A 15,664-nucleotide genomic window follows, 5' to 3' on the forward strand; every position below is an offset into this window, starting at 1 on the left:
ACAGGTTTGCTGATAACAATTTATTTCTATAACCCTAATTATTTAAACATGCATTAGTCGACACAAAAGATGCTACTTGTATCTATAAGTTGGATTACTAATTTCTAACCCCTGGTGTCAAAATACAAAAGAAAATAATTGCTAGCAAAACAAATTGTTCACAGATTAGTTAAATAACGCCTTCAAACAACAGACAGGTTTAATTAAATCAGGAACTATACGTACACACAGGAGAAGATGTCGTTAATTTTATTATACTTAAAATGGACTTCTTGTAACCTTGATCTTAAAGTGAAACCAAAACCTTGAGACCTTATAGTAAAGACACATGACGACTATTTTAAATCATTGTTTTACGTCTTATAAATTCTTCACTACAAACAAAGTACACAAGTGGAAACATCAATAAAAAATGACTTAAAATATAACTGAACTTCTAATATGGCCAGTACTATCAATTAGGAATCACCAGGAATAAAAACAGTATGTCCCTTAGACTGAGGAAATTATGTGTTTCTATGTAACATTATTATCCATTTACCAATTTTCACTTTCATTTAATTATTATTTTATATACAGGTTTCAGAGACATGACCAATAATGCCATAGGCCCACAAGTTTAATTACATATTGAAAAATGAACAAAAATAAATCAGAATTTTTGTTCTTTGTATTACGGGCATTCAAAACACAAACTGAATTTGGTGACAAAGTTACTAAAGTGCTGTAGTACATGCAATAAACTAATGTGATTTACTTGTAGTACACATTCTATTAGTTTTTTCACAAGTATACAAAACACCAGTTTTTTGCATGTGCAGCTTTGTAAGATTAAGAACTGTTCTTAAACTTAGATGTACATCGACACTTGTAAATTGAATTGGTCATCTTTTACATTTAGATAGTAACAAACTTAATATCTGGCAAGACTTCTGAATTATCCCAGTTGTCCTTAATAACCAATATAGTAGGCATTTATATTTACTGTTCATGTAATTTTAACAAGCTTTCATGTCATGTGTCTAATGCCCTTAACTGAGGAAACCTTAAGCACTAGAAAGAAACAGTCACATCTGAGAAAGTTAATACATCTACAATGTCACACACATCAACAGATACACTGTGTAGCTGTAAAGTTAATTGCCGACTAATAAAGTAAGGTCAGCCATGAGGGTCATACAGAAAGTGCAACAATCACTAACCTCCACTAACTTCTGTCATGCCCCTCCATTTACCAAATCCAGAAACCACAGCCAGATCAAGTTAACCTGAAGTAATCATGGGTTTATAGTATGTGTAACAGCTCATATGAAGTTAGAAGATAGTACTATGTAAGAAAGAAAAAAGTAGGAACAAGTTGTTTGTTTTTTTAATAGGTATGGAAAAAAATTTTGGCATAGTAGTTCTGACTAGATGTACAAAAAGAAAATAACAATAAAAAAAACGAGGTTATACAAGACATATGAAAATCTACACCTCGCCAGTGTGATCAGGGAAAAGGACATCGTCAGCTACAATGTCATGTTCATCCATGGGGATGCTATGAAGTATCTGCTCCTGAAAAGCTAATCCAATGAGGTAAGGGCGACCACTAGGGTCGTGTAAGCAACGGTCAATATAGACATCGTAATAGCCGTGACCTGTTCCAATTCGCCCTCCTCGTTTATCGAATGCCAAGCCTGGGATGACCATCAAGTCCAGTCCACCTAAAAATAGTAAAGAAATGGAACTACATGTACGTAACATTAACAGAACATTTATGACACTGAAGTTTCCTATTACTTTTGCTTATGTAAACAAACACATTGTGACTAGTTTAAACAAAAACAGGTCATTGTGAAATGGCACATTCACTAAGGTTCAGAAGTATAAAACTGGTTTTTCAAAGTGTTTCTTATTTTAAAATAATTCTCTGGAAGAATTACTCCCAATCTGTGGTTTTCAAAAAAATGTTCCAACTTGCATCTTTCTAGCAAAGACTACATAAAATGTTTTAAAAATACAACTAAGTTGAGACAACTGTAAATTCTTATTGCTACTATCAAATGTCCACAAATCTATCAAAAAATTTCTTACAGAATATAGTTTTTAGGTCAAGCAGGAATGAAGAATACAACAAACACAACAAGCCTTGAAGGACTTTCAGAAATACTGGATTAATTTTTAATTTCTTACACCCATCAAAACTTTTTTTCTAAGTCTTATAGCTGATTAGAATAATAAAGATCCTGAAATGAAGACCATTGTTATCATGTGCAGTTGAATAGAGAATAAGAAATAACTGTTAGTTAGCCCAGTTTATTACACATTGTTTTGTTTTCTTAATGTGTAGCAATCTAGTTCTGGAGGCATAACACGGTAAACTGGTCATCTACAACACTGGCTATTAACATAACGACAAAAACACAAGACAGTTCAAGAATACTAGATAAGAGTCTTGTGCTGAGTGGCAAATTCAACCAGGCACTGACAGACTACCGCCTTGGTGGCACTGCCTGTATAAGAACTACTAAGAAACTTCATTCATTCTGTAACTTTGTAGTCAAGTATTTACATATTGTGACCAAGTATACACCATATACTTGGACAAGATGACTGCACAAAAGGTAGAAAATTTGCAAATTATTGGTAATAGAATTGTGTGGATGTGTTGTGGCATTATAATGTATGTGTGGATGTGTAGTGGCATTATAATGTATGCAATGATTGAATACTCGCACATGTTGGATCAAAGAATGAAATAAATCATCACAAACTAAACCAAAATACCTGTAGCAAGTGCTTCTTCTCGGTGGTCATCATCAGATGGTTGTTTGATATTCCATTTGGTCATCGGGAGTTTATTCAAGTCTTCCAGTGAGTGAAGTCTGACCATATCCATGTGTTGGTTGTTCAAGCTGTAATAAGAAGGTACTCAACATCAAATATATAACTAGATCAAAATTAAAGAAAGTGTAACATTACAGTTAGCTAGGAAGCTGTATTTGTCAGCAAGATTTAATGAAGTTACATTCCAAAAAAGAAACAAAAATTAATATAATAAAACACTAGAAACTTATCAGTTCTAGATCAACCTGTAAAAAATCGGAAGAGAAAACCAACAATGGACAGAAATTGAACTCATGTCTCTTTTTATAAAAAGAAATTTCACAAAACAACCAAACTATACAATGTCAAAAACTATAGATATCAGTTCTTATTATGTTGGTTACCAAAAATGAAGTCTAGCAGAATCAGAGTTATGTTTATCACCTTTAACAACTAACAATGGAAACTGATACTGAACTATCCATATAATAGTCAGGTTGCTATTTGCCTGACTGAAGAATACATGTCCAAGTCAAACCAGTTCTTATGTATTAGAACAGACTCACGTTAACTTCTGTCACGTACAAAATGATGAAAAAGAATATGTCGATGAGAATTATGATCTGAGTTTAGAAAGGTAACAGTTTTCAAATAGTTGAATCAAAATAAACCACGGAAGGAGTAAGTAACATTAACAGAGAATCTTTGTAAGTCTTGTCTAAGGTTTGTAAATTAATTTTATTTTATAGTTTTACCACCAGAATTTTCCTTAAGGTGACTGAATGTGCTAACATCTATAACAGCATTGTTATCAAGAAATTAACCCCCTTGTTTGTATCCTCTCCACTACAATAATAATAACTAAACTAATTTAAAACTTAATCCTCCAATACCTGGTTTCTTGTGAAACAAAGTGAATCATAAAATACACCATTTGAAATTCATATATTATATCAAACTCAATCTGTGATGTTGACAAGGTGTCCCGAGAGTTGGTTTATCACTCAGTTTCTACTATATGACCACTATAAAAAAAATTGTGTAATAGTTGAAATCTACCAACATGAGTTGTTTTTTTAACATTTATATATTTTAAAGGTAAACTTAATTTACTTTAGTGTGAAGATAAAATATTAATGAAATAGTGCGTGATAATCACTCCTCAACTATATATATATATAATTACCAGCAGGTTACTGGTATTTTTTTTCTGTATTATTTATTCCCACACTACAGTGGCAAAGAGCAGTGCAGGTGTTACGAACTCACTCTAAGGTGCAAGGGTTGGAACATTTATAGCTAGTAGTGAAGATGTGCATTTCAGTGTTTGCAGGTTAGAGAAGAAACTAGAACCTATTCTAACGAGATGAAACAAAGAAATGTAAACTGTGGGAAATCGAAACAGGATAAACTTAACATTTTTTATGTCAGGGATACAGTAGCTAATAATGACTTACTGGAAATTATAAATAGTACCATTAAGACTAGAAGTAGCGATTAAACTGTAGTCACTGGGTACAATTAAGTAACACATACAAGACATTTGGTTTTGTAGATGAAGAACTATTGGAGGGAAGGAAAATAAAACAGCAGGACAAGATCTAAAACTAAGGTTATAGTTATAGGTGATATGGCAATCTGTGGGACTAACAGGGAGTAAAAACAAATATTAATCTACGTTATCTAAGGGTAGGCGTGGAGGATGTAACAGATGGAACAAGCGATATAACAGAAGGTGCCACACGGGATGCTAATAACATACAGATGAGTGATAACTTGAGATATTCCATAAAGATGTTTAAAGAGAAAAAAAAAAAACATAACGTAACTGTGTCAGGGATAGTGCCGAGACTCAGCTGAGAGAATGAATTTATAAGTAGGTCACTAGGCTGAAGGATAGGCTTAGGTTAACATGCACGGATGGGTAGATTGACTGGCTTGTTAGAAATGCAAGTTCTAGCAGTAACTTCAAACAAGGACGAGATAGTTAAAGTATAAAAGTAATTTTCAGAAGGCTAAGTTGTTGTTTTTTATGCTAGAAGAAATAAAACAGCTGACTTAGAGCACTAGTTGGAAGATAGGATTTTGATATTGTGGAACTAACTGAAACTTGGTTAAAGTTAGACAACTGTAATGACAGTAATGTTTGGAATATGGGGTTAGAAGTCATTTAATAAGGATAGAAAGCTAAAATTATGAATTAAGTTTTGTTAATGTTAGAGATAAAGATAACAGTAAGATGATAAAACCTATACGAGTTACTCTTAGCAGATACAGGGCTAGAGAAGGATTTCTGTTGGAATTTGTTACAGACCACCAGATGACACTGCAGAAGTTAAGAATCTATACAAGATAAAAATTTCAGCTGTTAATTTGGTTATAATTATGGGATAATTTATCTTCAGGCAAAGGTCATGATCAAGTTATGATGAAGATAAGTTTTTAGAAACCATTAATTAAGGTTTATCTTCATGACTTTGTCAGGGAACCTACTAGGAACAATGCTATTTAAGATTTATTGTTAACTTCCTATATTATGATAGTGACTAGAGAGCATGTAGATGCAAGAAGTCATTGCTTAATTGGGTTCCATATTTTATTGTATATGAAAGTCGGTAATGAGATTTGGATGAAAATATTGGAAGGACGACAAGAACCATCGGTTGTGAATTAGGCAACTGAATTAATTAAATGTGGTAAATTTAAAAAATAATTGTAAATGTATCCACAATAAACATGTTCCTCACTGGAGGGTGGCTGTATGTAGAAAAACAGTTGACTGACAAAGACATGAAATTAAATAAAAGCACCACAAATTCCAGAAGTCTAAACTGACTGCTATGATAAAAACCTTAAGAAAATTTTCAGTTGTTCAACCATGATATTGAAAATGTTATATGAAGAAAGGTTAGGTAAAAGTGTGAGAGATTAACAAAGATTTAAAAGTATGCTACAAATAAGCAAAACCATAAGATAGGAGTAAAGTCCTCACAAAATAACAAATGTAGGTTAATCTCTGATGGTTATGAAATGGCTGGGCTCTTAATTATCCCTTAATTTTAACTGTATAATTTTAGTAACATTCTTCATTATAAACAACTGGTAGATGACACGATTATCACAATAATTTGAAACTTCTTGAGAAAATACTGGAACATTTATAGAGATAAGGCTTCTGAGTTATTTAAAAATTCTTAAAGGGTTTTGAATGTGCTACAAAAAGCACATTAACACATGTTCTTTCTGAACAACCATCAGCATCACTTGGTAATTTACTCTGGCTTTAAACATAGCTTTCATTCAACTCAGACAAACAAAACTCCAAAATCCTTATTTACACTACAAGACAAGACCTTTCCTTCTGATAACAGCCAGCTAACAATGACTTTCGTACAACAAACCAAGTTAGATGACAATTCAGATATAGTCAAATATGTGAAATTTCACCACATACAAAAATTCAACAACATGTTCACCAGCTAAACAGTGAATACCAAGAATTTCTGAACAATAGAAACCTAAACTTGACATCAGTAACTATGGTGTAAACAGGTCTGTTTTAAACATTTCCTTAGTTGTAGTTTCACTGGACAGACATGTAACAAGGTGAAGCTCAGAATAAAATAACCTGAAAATGTTGTTGGTAAATTAAAATTGAGTTGTTCAGCCCTGGTAGAACGTGCGACAACTCTTCACGTGTCATCACGAGTGGTTCAGCCCCGGTAGAACGTGCGACAACTCTTCACGTGTCATCACGAGTGGTTCAGCCCCGGTAGAACGTGCGACAACTCTTCACGTGTCATCACGAGTGGTTCAGCCCCGGTAGAACGTGCGACAACTCTTCACGTGTCATCACGAGTGGTTCAGCCCCGGTAGAACGTGCGACAACTCTTCACGTGTCATCACGAGTGGTTCAGCCCCGGTAGAACGTGCGACAACTCTTCACGTGTCATCACGAGTGGTTCAGCCCCGGTAGAACGTGCGACAACTCTTCACGTGTCATCACGAGTGGTTCAGCCCCGGTAGAACGTGCGACAACTCTTCACGTGTCATCACGAGTGGTTCAGCCCCGGTAGAACGTGCGACAACTCTTCACGTGTCATCACGAGTGGTTCAGCCCCGGTAGAACGTGCGACAACTCTTCACGTGTCATCACGAGTGGTTCAGCCCCGGTAGAACGTGCGACAACTCTTCACGTGTCATCACGAGTGGTTCAGCCCCGGTAGAACGTGCGACAACTCTTCACGTGTCATCACGAGTGGTTCAGCCCCGGTAGAACGTGCGACAACTCTTCACGTGTCATCACGAGTGGTTCAGCCCCGGTAGAACGTGCGACAACTCTTCACGTGTCATCACGAGTGGTTCAGCCCCGGTAGAACGTGCGACAACTCTTCACGTGTCATCAGTTGAGACAGTGTAAACACTCTTAACAACTAGAGTTAAATAATGAGTTAAAAATCATCAGAAATTGTTAACCATTTAACTACTGTTACTTTAACCATGCAGAAGTTTTGCCAACTGTACACTGTATAAAGCACACTCACATGTAATTTCTACAAGCAAACTGTATACAGTAAATCTATAGTTGAAGGGTTAAAAATGAAAGATTTTGGAAACAGATTTAGGTCAGTAATAAAGTAATCAAAGTCTATTTTGTAAATAATACCATTGCATAAGACACAATTTGTACACATTTATAGTGTAAATAAATGTTTCCATGTCTTCATCATCCTGAAGAGTACATTCCACTGAAACATGAAATTTGTTTTTTCTACTCTGAATACAAAGAAATTATTGTGAATGTCAAAATACTGGTGTCATGAGGTTGTTGCTCTTTTTAATCCTTGTACAAGAACCGTCAGCAGCACACTGAACAAAGGACCAAACTGTCGATTCAATCCTTGTACAAGAACCGTCAGCAGCACACTGAACAAAGGACCAAACTGTCGATTCAATCCTTATACAAGAACCGTCAGTAACACACTGAACAAAGGACCAAACTGTCGATTCAATCCTTGTACAAGAACCGTCAGTAACACACTGAAAGGACCAAACTGTCGATTCAATCCTTGTACAAGAACCGTCAGCAACACACTGAACAAAGGACCAAACTGTCGATTCAATCCTTGTACAAGAACCGTCAGCAGCACACTGAACAAAGGACCAAACTGTCGATTCAATCCTTGTACAAGAACCGTCAGAAACACGCTGAACAAAGGACCAAACTGTCGATTCAATCCTTGTACAAGAACCGTCAGCAACACGCTGAACAAAGGACCAAACTGTCGATTCAATCCTTGTACAAGAACCGTCAGCAACACGCTGAACAAAGGACCAAACTGTCGATTCAATCCTTGTACAAGAACCGTCAGCAGCACACTGAACAAAGGACCAAACTGTCGATTCAATCCTTGTACAAGAACCGTCAGAAACACGCTGAACAAAGGACCAAACTGTCGATTCAATCCTTGTACAAGAACCGCCAGCAACACGCTGAACAAAGGACCAAACTGTCGATTCAATCCTTGTACAAGAACCGTCAGCAACACGCTGAACAAAGGACCAAACTGTCGATTCAATCCTTGTACAAGAACCGTCAGCAACACGCTGAACAAAGGACCAAACTGTCGATTCAATCCTTGTACAAGAACCGTCAGCAACACACTGAACAAAGGACCAAACTGTCGATTCAATCCTTGTACAAGAACCGTCAGCAGCACAGTGAACAAAGGATCAAACTGTCGATTCAATCCTTGTACAAGAACCGTCAGCAGCACAGTGAACAAAGGATCAAACTGTCGATTCAATCCTTGTACAAGAACCGTCAGCAGCACACTGAACAAAGGACCAAACTGTCGATTCAATCCTTGTACAAGAACCGTCAGAAACACGCTGAACAAAGGACCAAACTGTCGATTCAATCCTTGTACAAGAACCGTCAGCAGCACACTGAACAAAGGACCAAACTGTCGATTCAATCCTTGTACAAGAACCGTCAGAAACACGCTGAACAAAGGACCAAACTGTCGATTCAATCCTTGTACAAGAACCGTCAGAAACACGCTGAACAAAGGACCAAACTGTCGATTCAATCCTTGTACAAGAACCGTCAGCAACACACTGAACAAAGGACCAAACTGTTGTTTCAATCCTTGTACAAGAACCGTCAGTAACACACTGAACAAAGGACCAAACTGTCGATTCAATCCTTGTACAAGAACCGTCAGCAACACACTGAACAAAGGACCAAACTGTCGATTCAATCCTTGTACAAGAACCGTCAGTAACACACTGAACAAAGGACCAAACTGTCAATCTTCTTGTCTTCAAACTGACGACAATATTTCTAAGGTTGATGCTGAAAGATTTTCACACACTGCCACCTGAAATCACATCTCAGTACTAAACTATTGTAGATACAGCAACTACCAATATCAGAAGAAAAACAACCAATTAACCAGTTAGTACTGACATTCGCATTATAAAACAACAAAACACGATACCAGATTCTACAATTATTTTTATGAATTTAAGTCACTGGAACCTATACAGCTTTAATACACATTACAAGAACTACAAATTGACACTTTGTTCACCTTTGACAAACAAAAATCTATATACTAACTATAAAAAAAAACATATCCTTGACCTAATCTAAATATAAATATAAAGAAATTGCAAAACATCTCTACACAACTTTTGTAATTGTTATATTGATGGCACTTAAAGTACTGTTACCCACACCAAGTTTCAAGTATTCTAGCTCTCCATTAAGCCCTTAGATGTAGTTACTTAACCCCCAATACCCACATACCAGATGACTCACTTAAAGCCATAGCACACAACAAAGACACTGACAGTCATGCTAACTTGCACCAAAATTCCTTCCACCCCTCTGAAACTAAGGCTGCACTCCTAGAGGATGGATTACCAGAGTAATCCTTTGCATTCCACAGACCAAGACCTTTTCTTGGAAAGCTATTGAGATGGCTAGATCTTTGAAAAAACCTAACTGCCCCACTGATGAGATTAAAAAATCCCACACCATATACACACCACTGCTATGCAACCTAAAGATAAATGTCAAATTGACAGAATTCCCTCAACAGAATAGTAATAAATCTCATTAACAAATAATTTATTCAAGACTGACCCTACCACTGGTGACCACACTTTCAATCTCTTAAAGATTGTAAATTAAACCTTAAAAATTAATTAGTACACAGATTGACACGTTTGAGATTGCTGCTTTATAATGTTGACATATACATTTTTTCTTCATGGTGAGGATAGAGGGTCTAGGAGAGCAGTAGCCATTACCAACATACAGTTTTATTTTTCGAACAGGGTAGTTTACATCTGGAATCTATTGCATTCTGATAATGTGTACATAGTAGATTTAATTGAGATTAAAAGAAGACCTGATAAATATCTTATTGATGAGAACTGGCTTTAAGTTTCAAGTTCAGTAGATGGAATGTTCTTTTAACATGTTTATACTAACTTACGGCTGGGCTTAGAACATACTAAGAGCTCATCAGGAAACAATTTATTGAATATATTGCTCAGTGAAGCTACATAATGTACATATAATAGCAGAAACACTGCTCCACAACCGTTTGTCTAATTATAGCATTCATACCCCTCTGTAAACGAATGTACAAAAAGTGAGCATCTTCCAGAAAATGGTCTTTTCAGGGAAGTATGTTTGGATTGTTTTCTTTAGTCACATGTAACTCACTGCATCAAAACAGTTCAGTTTATAAGGATGATAATTTTCATGTGTTACTGATACAAACTAATTTTTTTATAACATAAAAATGGTAATATTTATAGAAAAAAAGTTTAATAAGAACTCATGTTTCACCACACTACATTTAAAAATGTAACCAATAAAGATACAATCAAGTCCTCACATACAGTCCTAACAAAAGTTATGTTCTTGTCATGGAAAGAGACTTGTATGTGTTTTTAAGTCTAGCACAAAGCTATACAATGGACAATCTATGCTCTGGCAACCACATGTGTTAAAAGCCAGTTTCTAGCATTGTAAATCCACAGATATACTGCTGTGCCACTGGCAGGGATAATTTTATTTAACATTGCATTTTTTAATTTAATAAATAGTTGTTACAGATATCAGTTATTTTCCCAAGTTGTTTAGATCTTGAATATCCAACGTATGAATTTTTCATGGTTTTTTTTTTTTGTTTGTGGAGCCATTCAATAAATGGTGAACAAGTTTTGATTACATACAAACATGTTATATCCATTACAATGTAAGGATATTACCATGGAAAAAGATAAACATTTTAAAAAATGTAATTGTATTATCCCAACTGGTGAAAATATATAGACACACAGAGCTTGAATCAATAGTAAAGAAACTGATTATATTCATATTGAAAGCACAGTGCAAATATGTTGATAAATACAAATATTAACACAGTGCCAACTTACTCATATTTTGGTATAAAGCATTGTTTGTCCATTTTAAAAATGTGTTCCAAGATTCCATTTGTGTGCACCTCATGGTCCGTGCTTAAGTAGATTGAAATTCTATGGCTATTCTTGAATCTGTCGTGGTTAACCAGCTGAAAGAAGTCAATTCTTAATAAATAATTAGAATGTGTTTAGAGATCACTGAACTGAGGTATTAGCTTGAATAGATTTACCTATTTGATTACCAAATATAATTGAAATGTAGTTACCACTTATTTATAAAGTAAATAAAAGTACACTTTACTAATAATGAAAAATTATTTTTATTACATTAAACCTAACAATAATTACTTAAATACAGTAAAGTTTTACAGGGGAGACAGTTTTAGTAAAACATTGGGATAAAGAGAAAACTCAATGTCCTCTGTTTATAAATATTTCACTTAACAAGTAAACAATTTATTGAATTACACAAAAACTGATTCTTTGTGTGTTGTGCCAACAACTACAACAAAACAGCAAAAAACAATTTTAGTTCTTTTTAATCAAGTGCTATCAAACCTAAATACAAAAATTGATTCTTTGTACTTAGTATAAACACTCAATGAAATAAGTTTAAAAAACATTTTCATCTAGTTAACAATTAAAATCAAGTACGAAACAGTGTTCTTTTTACCCAGTAATTAAACACTTAAAAGTAAATTCATTATTTTTTATTAAATGTCAATAAACAATGCCAAATCAAAAAATGGTCTTGGTTTTTTGTACCTCACATTAAGAAAAACAAGTTTTCTCATGACATATTTCTTGTTGAAAACAAAAAGAGGAATATTAATTAACTACAAATATTATGACAAACAAACAGATACTGACTGGTGATAATTCACCGACAATAATACCAAGATAAAATACAAAAAGGAACAAGTTCCTTCTAGTATTACTGGTGACAGTTAAGATAAATTTAAAAAAGATTAAAATATTAAACACAATTAAAGGACTCCATAAAACAAACATCTGCTTGTCATTTGGAATTTTGCACAAAGCTACATGAGAGCTATCTGCACAAAGCTACATGAGGGCTATCTGCACTAGCTGTCTCTAATTTAGCAGTGTAAGACAAGGCAGCTGGTCATCACCAGCTCTTGAGCCACTCTTCTACCAATGAAGAGTGGGATTGACCTTTACTCTATAACACCCCCACAACTGAAAAAGCAAGCATGTTTGGTGCGACAGGGATTTGAATCAGCAACCTTCAGCTTACGAGTTGAATGCCTCAACCCACCTGGCCAAGCCGAGCCCAAAAGTCTGCTAGTCATAAGATAAAAAGAAGTTTATTTCAGTTTCACTAATAATAATAATAAAAAAAGACAAATGGTTTGCAATATTAAAAATACACAAACCTAATGAGACCTAAAATAACCTATTACATTAGAAACTATTTTATACAATTAGACCTGACAGATGTGATATAGAATGCAGTGAGAAGGTACAAGGTGGTTCCATGATTAATACACATATCCAATATGCAAGTTTTGTGGGTTACTGCAAAGAAACAAAAACATGGATTCACACAGAAATCTGACCAGAATATTTTCACATCATGTGCTTGATTCTAATTTTGTGTAAGATAAAGTTCAAAATTCTAATTCTGATATGTTATTTTCTACTATGTTTAATGCTTACAAGACAATATGTCTGCATTTTTTAACTGCACAAGGAATTTAACCTTAAACCAGGTTATATGTTGGTTATAACCCCACTTCCTAACTTGGACTCAACCCCAATAACATAAAAATCACTACTTCAAAACCCAATTATTACAGAACATCCCAGTGTCAGTCTTCAAAACTGGTGCATAACACACATATACAATAACTATTAATTGAATACAACATACGTAATGAACAGACTCAATTTCATTACAGATGTATACAAACGACCCTTTACCTACGAATAACATTACAAACTGACTCAAGTCCATCACATACATACACACAAAATAACTTGACCAATATAACACACACAGTGAACTAATTCAATCCAATCACAGAACTGCAGCGGAAAACAGAACTAGAACTTGTTAAATCAATACCTTTATGGCTATATATATTTAAATAACAAGCAAATTGAATTATAGAAATCATGGAATTCAATCTGTGTAATGTACTTCAATCACCATAGTGAAAGTAAAGCTAAAATCAGAATTCATCCAGTTCACAAGATAACATTATCTGTGTATTTAAAAATATATAGTTATAATAATGAAGTTTCTATATACAACTATGTAGAAAATGTGTGGAGAAATAACTTCAAGAAAAACAACTAATATTATACTGAAAAATTATTGAGACACATACCAATAAAACCAAACTGACAAAAAAAATAAAATTGTGTACTCAACTTCTACATATGTAATGTACTAATTAATCTACTAAATTAATAGACAAAAGTTGTGTGTGTACGATAAACTGAGTTGAATGGCACTAAACCTTGAACATAACCTTCAAAAACCGACACGGGGAGGGGAGGTTAGCATCGGAATCCAATTTTCTATCAACCCTCAAGGTCTCAGTTTTCCTTGAGTGCTGAATTTCAGCTAATAATATAATTATAATAAAACATTTTCATACAGTGTTCATATTTCAAAAAAAAAAATATTTGTTTTCTCCAAGAGTGTTATTATATAATTAAAACATAATTTTCCCAATAGAGATCATGCGTACCTTTCTTGCTTTAAAACACTGAAATGTTCGGTCATATTTCTTTCCGTTAGTAAGTGATTAATAAGCATTAATCACATTAAACAAATAAACCTACTAAATTATTAAAAATTAATATTACGAAAAATCGATACACAAAAACTAATTTACCCAAATAAAAATTCTAATAGGAATTTTATCGTAAGGTGAATTTGTAATTGTAGATACAATGTCATCATTTATGACATTATAACTTAAATTTTAAATTTATTATTAATTACAAAAACGTACATCAAAATTAACTAGCTTAAACTATCTAAAAGTAAACAATCAGTGTATCTTAAACTACATTATAAATTTTATTTGAATTGCTTTATTAGCACTATTTGTCTATCCAAATCATAGCAATACGCGAACGTTAAGCCTAACGTGAACAAACTTAACCGTCCTTGGTACACTTAGAGACAACTACCGACAAACATTATTCTAGAACAAACCCTGTCAGTAATAAGTCTTGATTGTCTAAGTTTTTCGTCTTTCGACATAGACAAAAGCTTCTTTTTAACTTCAGCTCGTAAGGCTTCTTTAGCCGCTCGAAGTGCAGCAGAAGCAGCGGAATTCATTGCAATTTTACAATTATATAAAAATTCTAACGAAGGTTTAGATTTTATTACTTAAGCACCGCGAAAGAAGATTCCAGTAATAAAATTGTTACGCTACGTCCTTCTGGTAAAGTTTGACGCTGGCTTCCCGCAGTTAACCACAACGATATATCTACCCAAAACACAAACCTGGCGTTTATTACACAACGAACCGGTCAATGACTTTAAACTTATAAAATGTACTTTTCCCACGCACAAATGGGTTGTGCGCAATTTTAATATTAACTTTAAAAATGTTGTGCACATTTTTTAAATTATTTAATATGTAGAAGTTTTACTCACTTAAACACTTTTTCAACTGAATTATTACCTTCTGATTTTAATACAAATATGTGCAAAAATAAATCTAGCGATTGTAAAGGGATTTTGAAAACTAAATCAAACATGAACCGGTTTAAGGGTAAAATAATCATTATCCTGTAACTGTTAATTTAAAATAGATTTCTAATTTGATAAGCCTTCACTGGCTTAGTGAGAAGTCTGTGGACACAACACAGATACCCCACTATGTAGCCTTGTGCTTAACATTAACCAAACATAATTTGATGGGGGAAAACGTCTGTTTTATGTAGTTGATCTTTTTTTACCAAAAAATGTACGTCTATACATTGTTGTTCGTTTTTGTTTTAAGCGCAAAGTTTGGCAATGGGCTGTTTGTATCGTGCTTGCGGATATCGATTATTAATTTTTAGCGTTATAAGCCCTCACACTTACCGATCAGACATTGTGCGCCAGTTGAGACGTTGGTTAAAGTTTTCTATTAGTATATCATCTCCACAATTAATTGCACTTCGTATTTTCTGTTAATGCAAATATATGCAAAAATAAATCCAGAAGTTGTGAAGCAAATCCAAAAACAAATCGAACATCAATCAAATTGAGTGTTAAGCAGCAAAACAAAAGCTTAAAAATAAATATTAGTTTAAAAATTATTTCTTAATTGGATAGGAAGAAAGTCAATTTACCACGGCTAAGTGTTAAAAAATATGTATCCATAGACTGCTGTTTATTTGTTTTAAGTGCAAAGTTAAGCACTGGGTTTTCTGAGCTGTG

The 15,664-nt window shown here is 34.1% G+C and overlaps 1 protein-coding gene across 1 annotated transcript; it reads right to left on the reverse strand.

The window, feature by feature from the left end:
- Positions 1-5: 5 nt before the first annotated feature.
- LOC143243330 (5-formyltetrahydrofolate cyclo-ligase-like) lies at positions 6-14,813 on the reverse strand. Its single transcript, XM_076487178.1, has 4 exons — positions 14,447-14,813; positions 11,269-11,402; positions 2,770-2,897; positions 6-1,706 (listed from the first exon to the last, which is right to left on the reverse strand). Exons 1-4 carry the CDS (start codon positions 14,570-14,572, stop codon positions 1,471-1,473), a joined length of 624 nt encoding a protein of 207 aa, XP_076343293.1. The 5' UTR covers positions 14,573-14,813; the 3' UTR covers positions 6-1,470.
- Between the last annotated feature and the right edge of the window lie 851 nt (positions 14,814-15,664).

The sequence above is a fragment of the Tachypleus tridentatus genome, unplaced genomic scaffold (genome assembly GCF_004210375.1).
Source record: "Tachypleus tridentatus isolate NWPU-2018 unplaced genomic scaffold, ASM421037v1 Hic_cluster_2, whole genome shotgun sequence".
NCBI classification, from domain to species: Eukaryota; Metazoa; Arthropoda; class Merostomata; order Xiphosura; family Limulidae; genus Tachypleus; species Tachypleus tridentatus.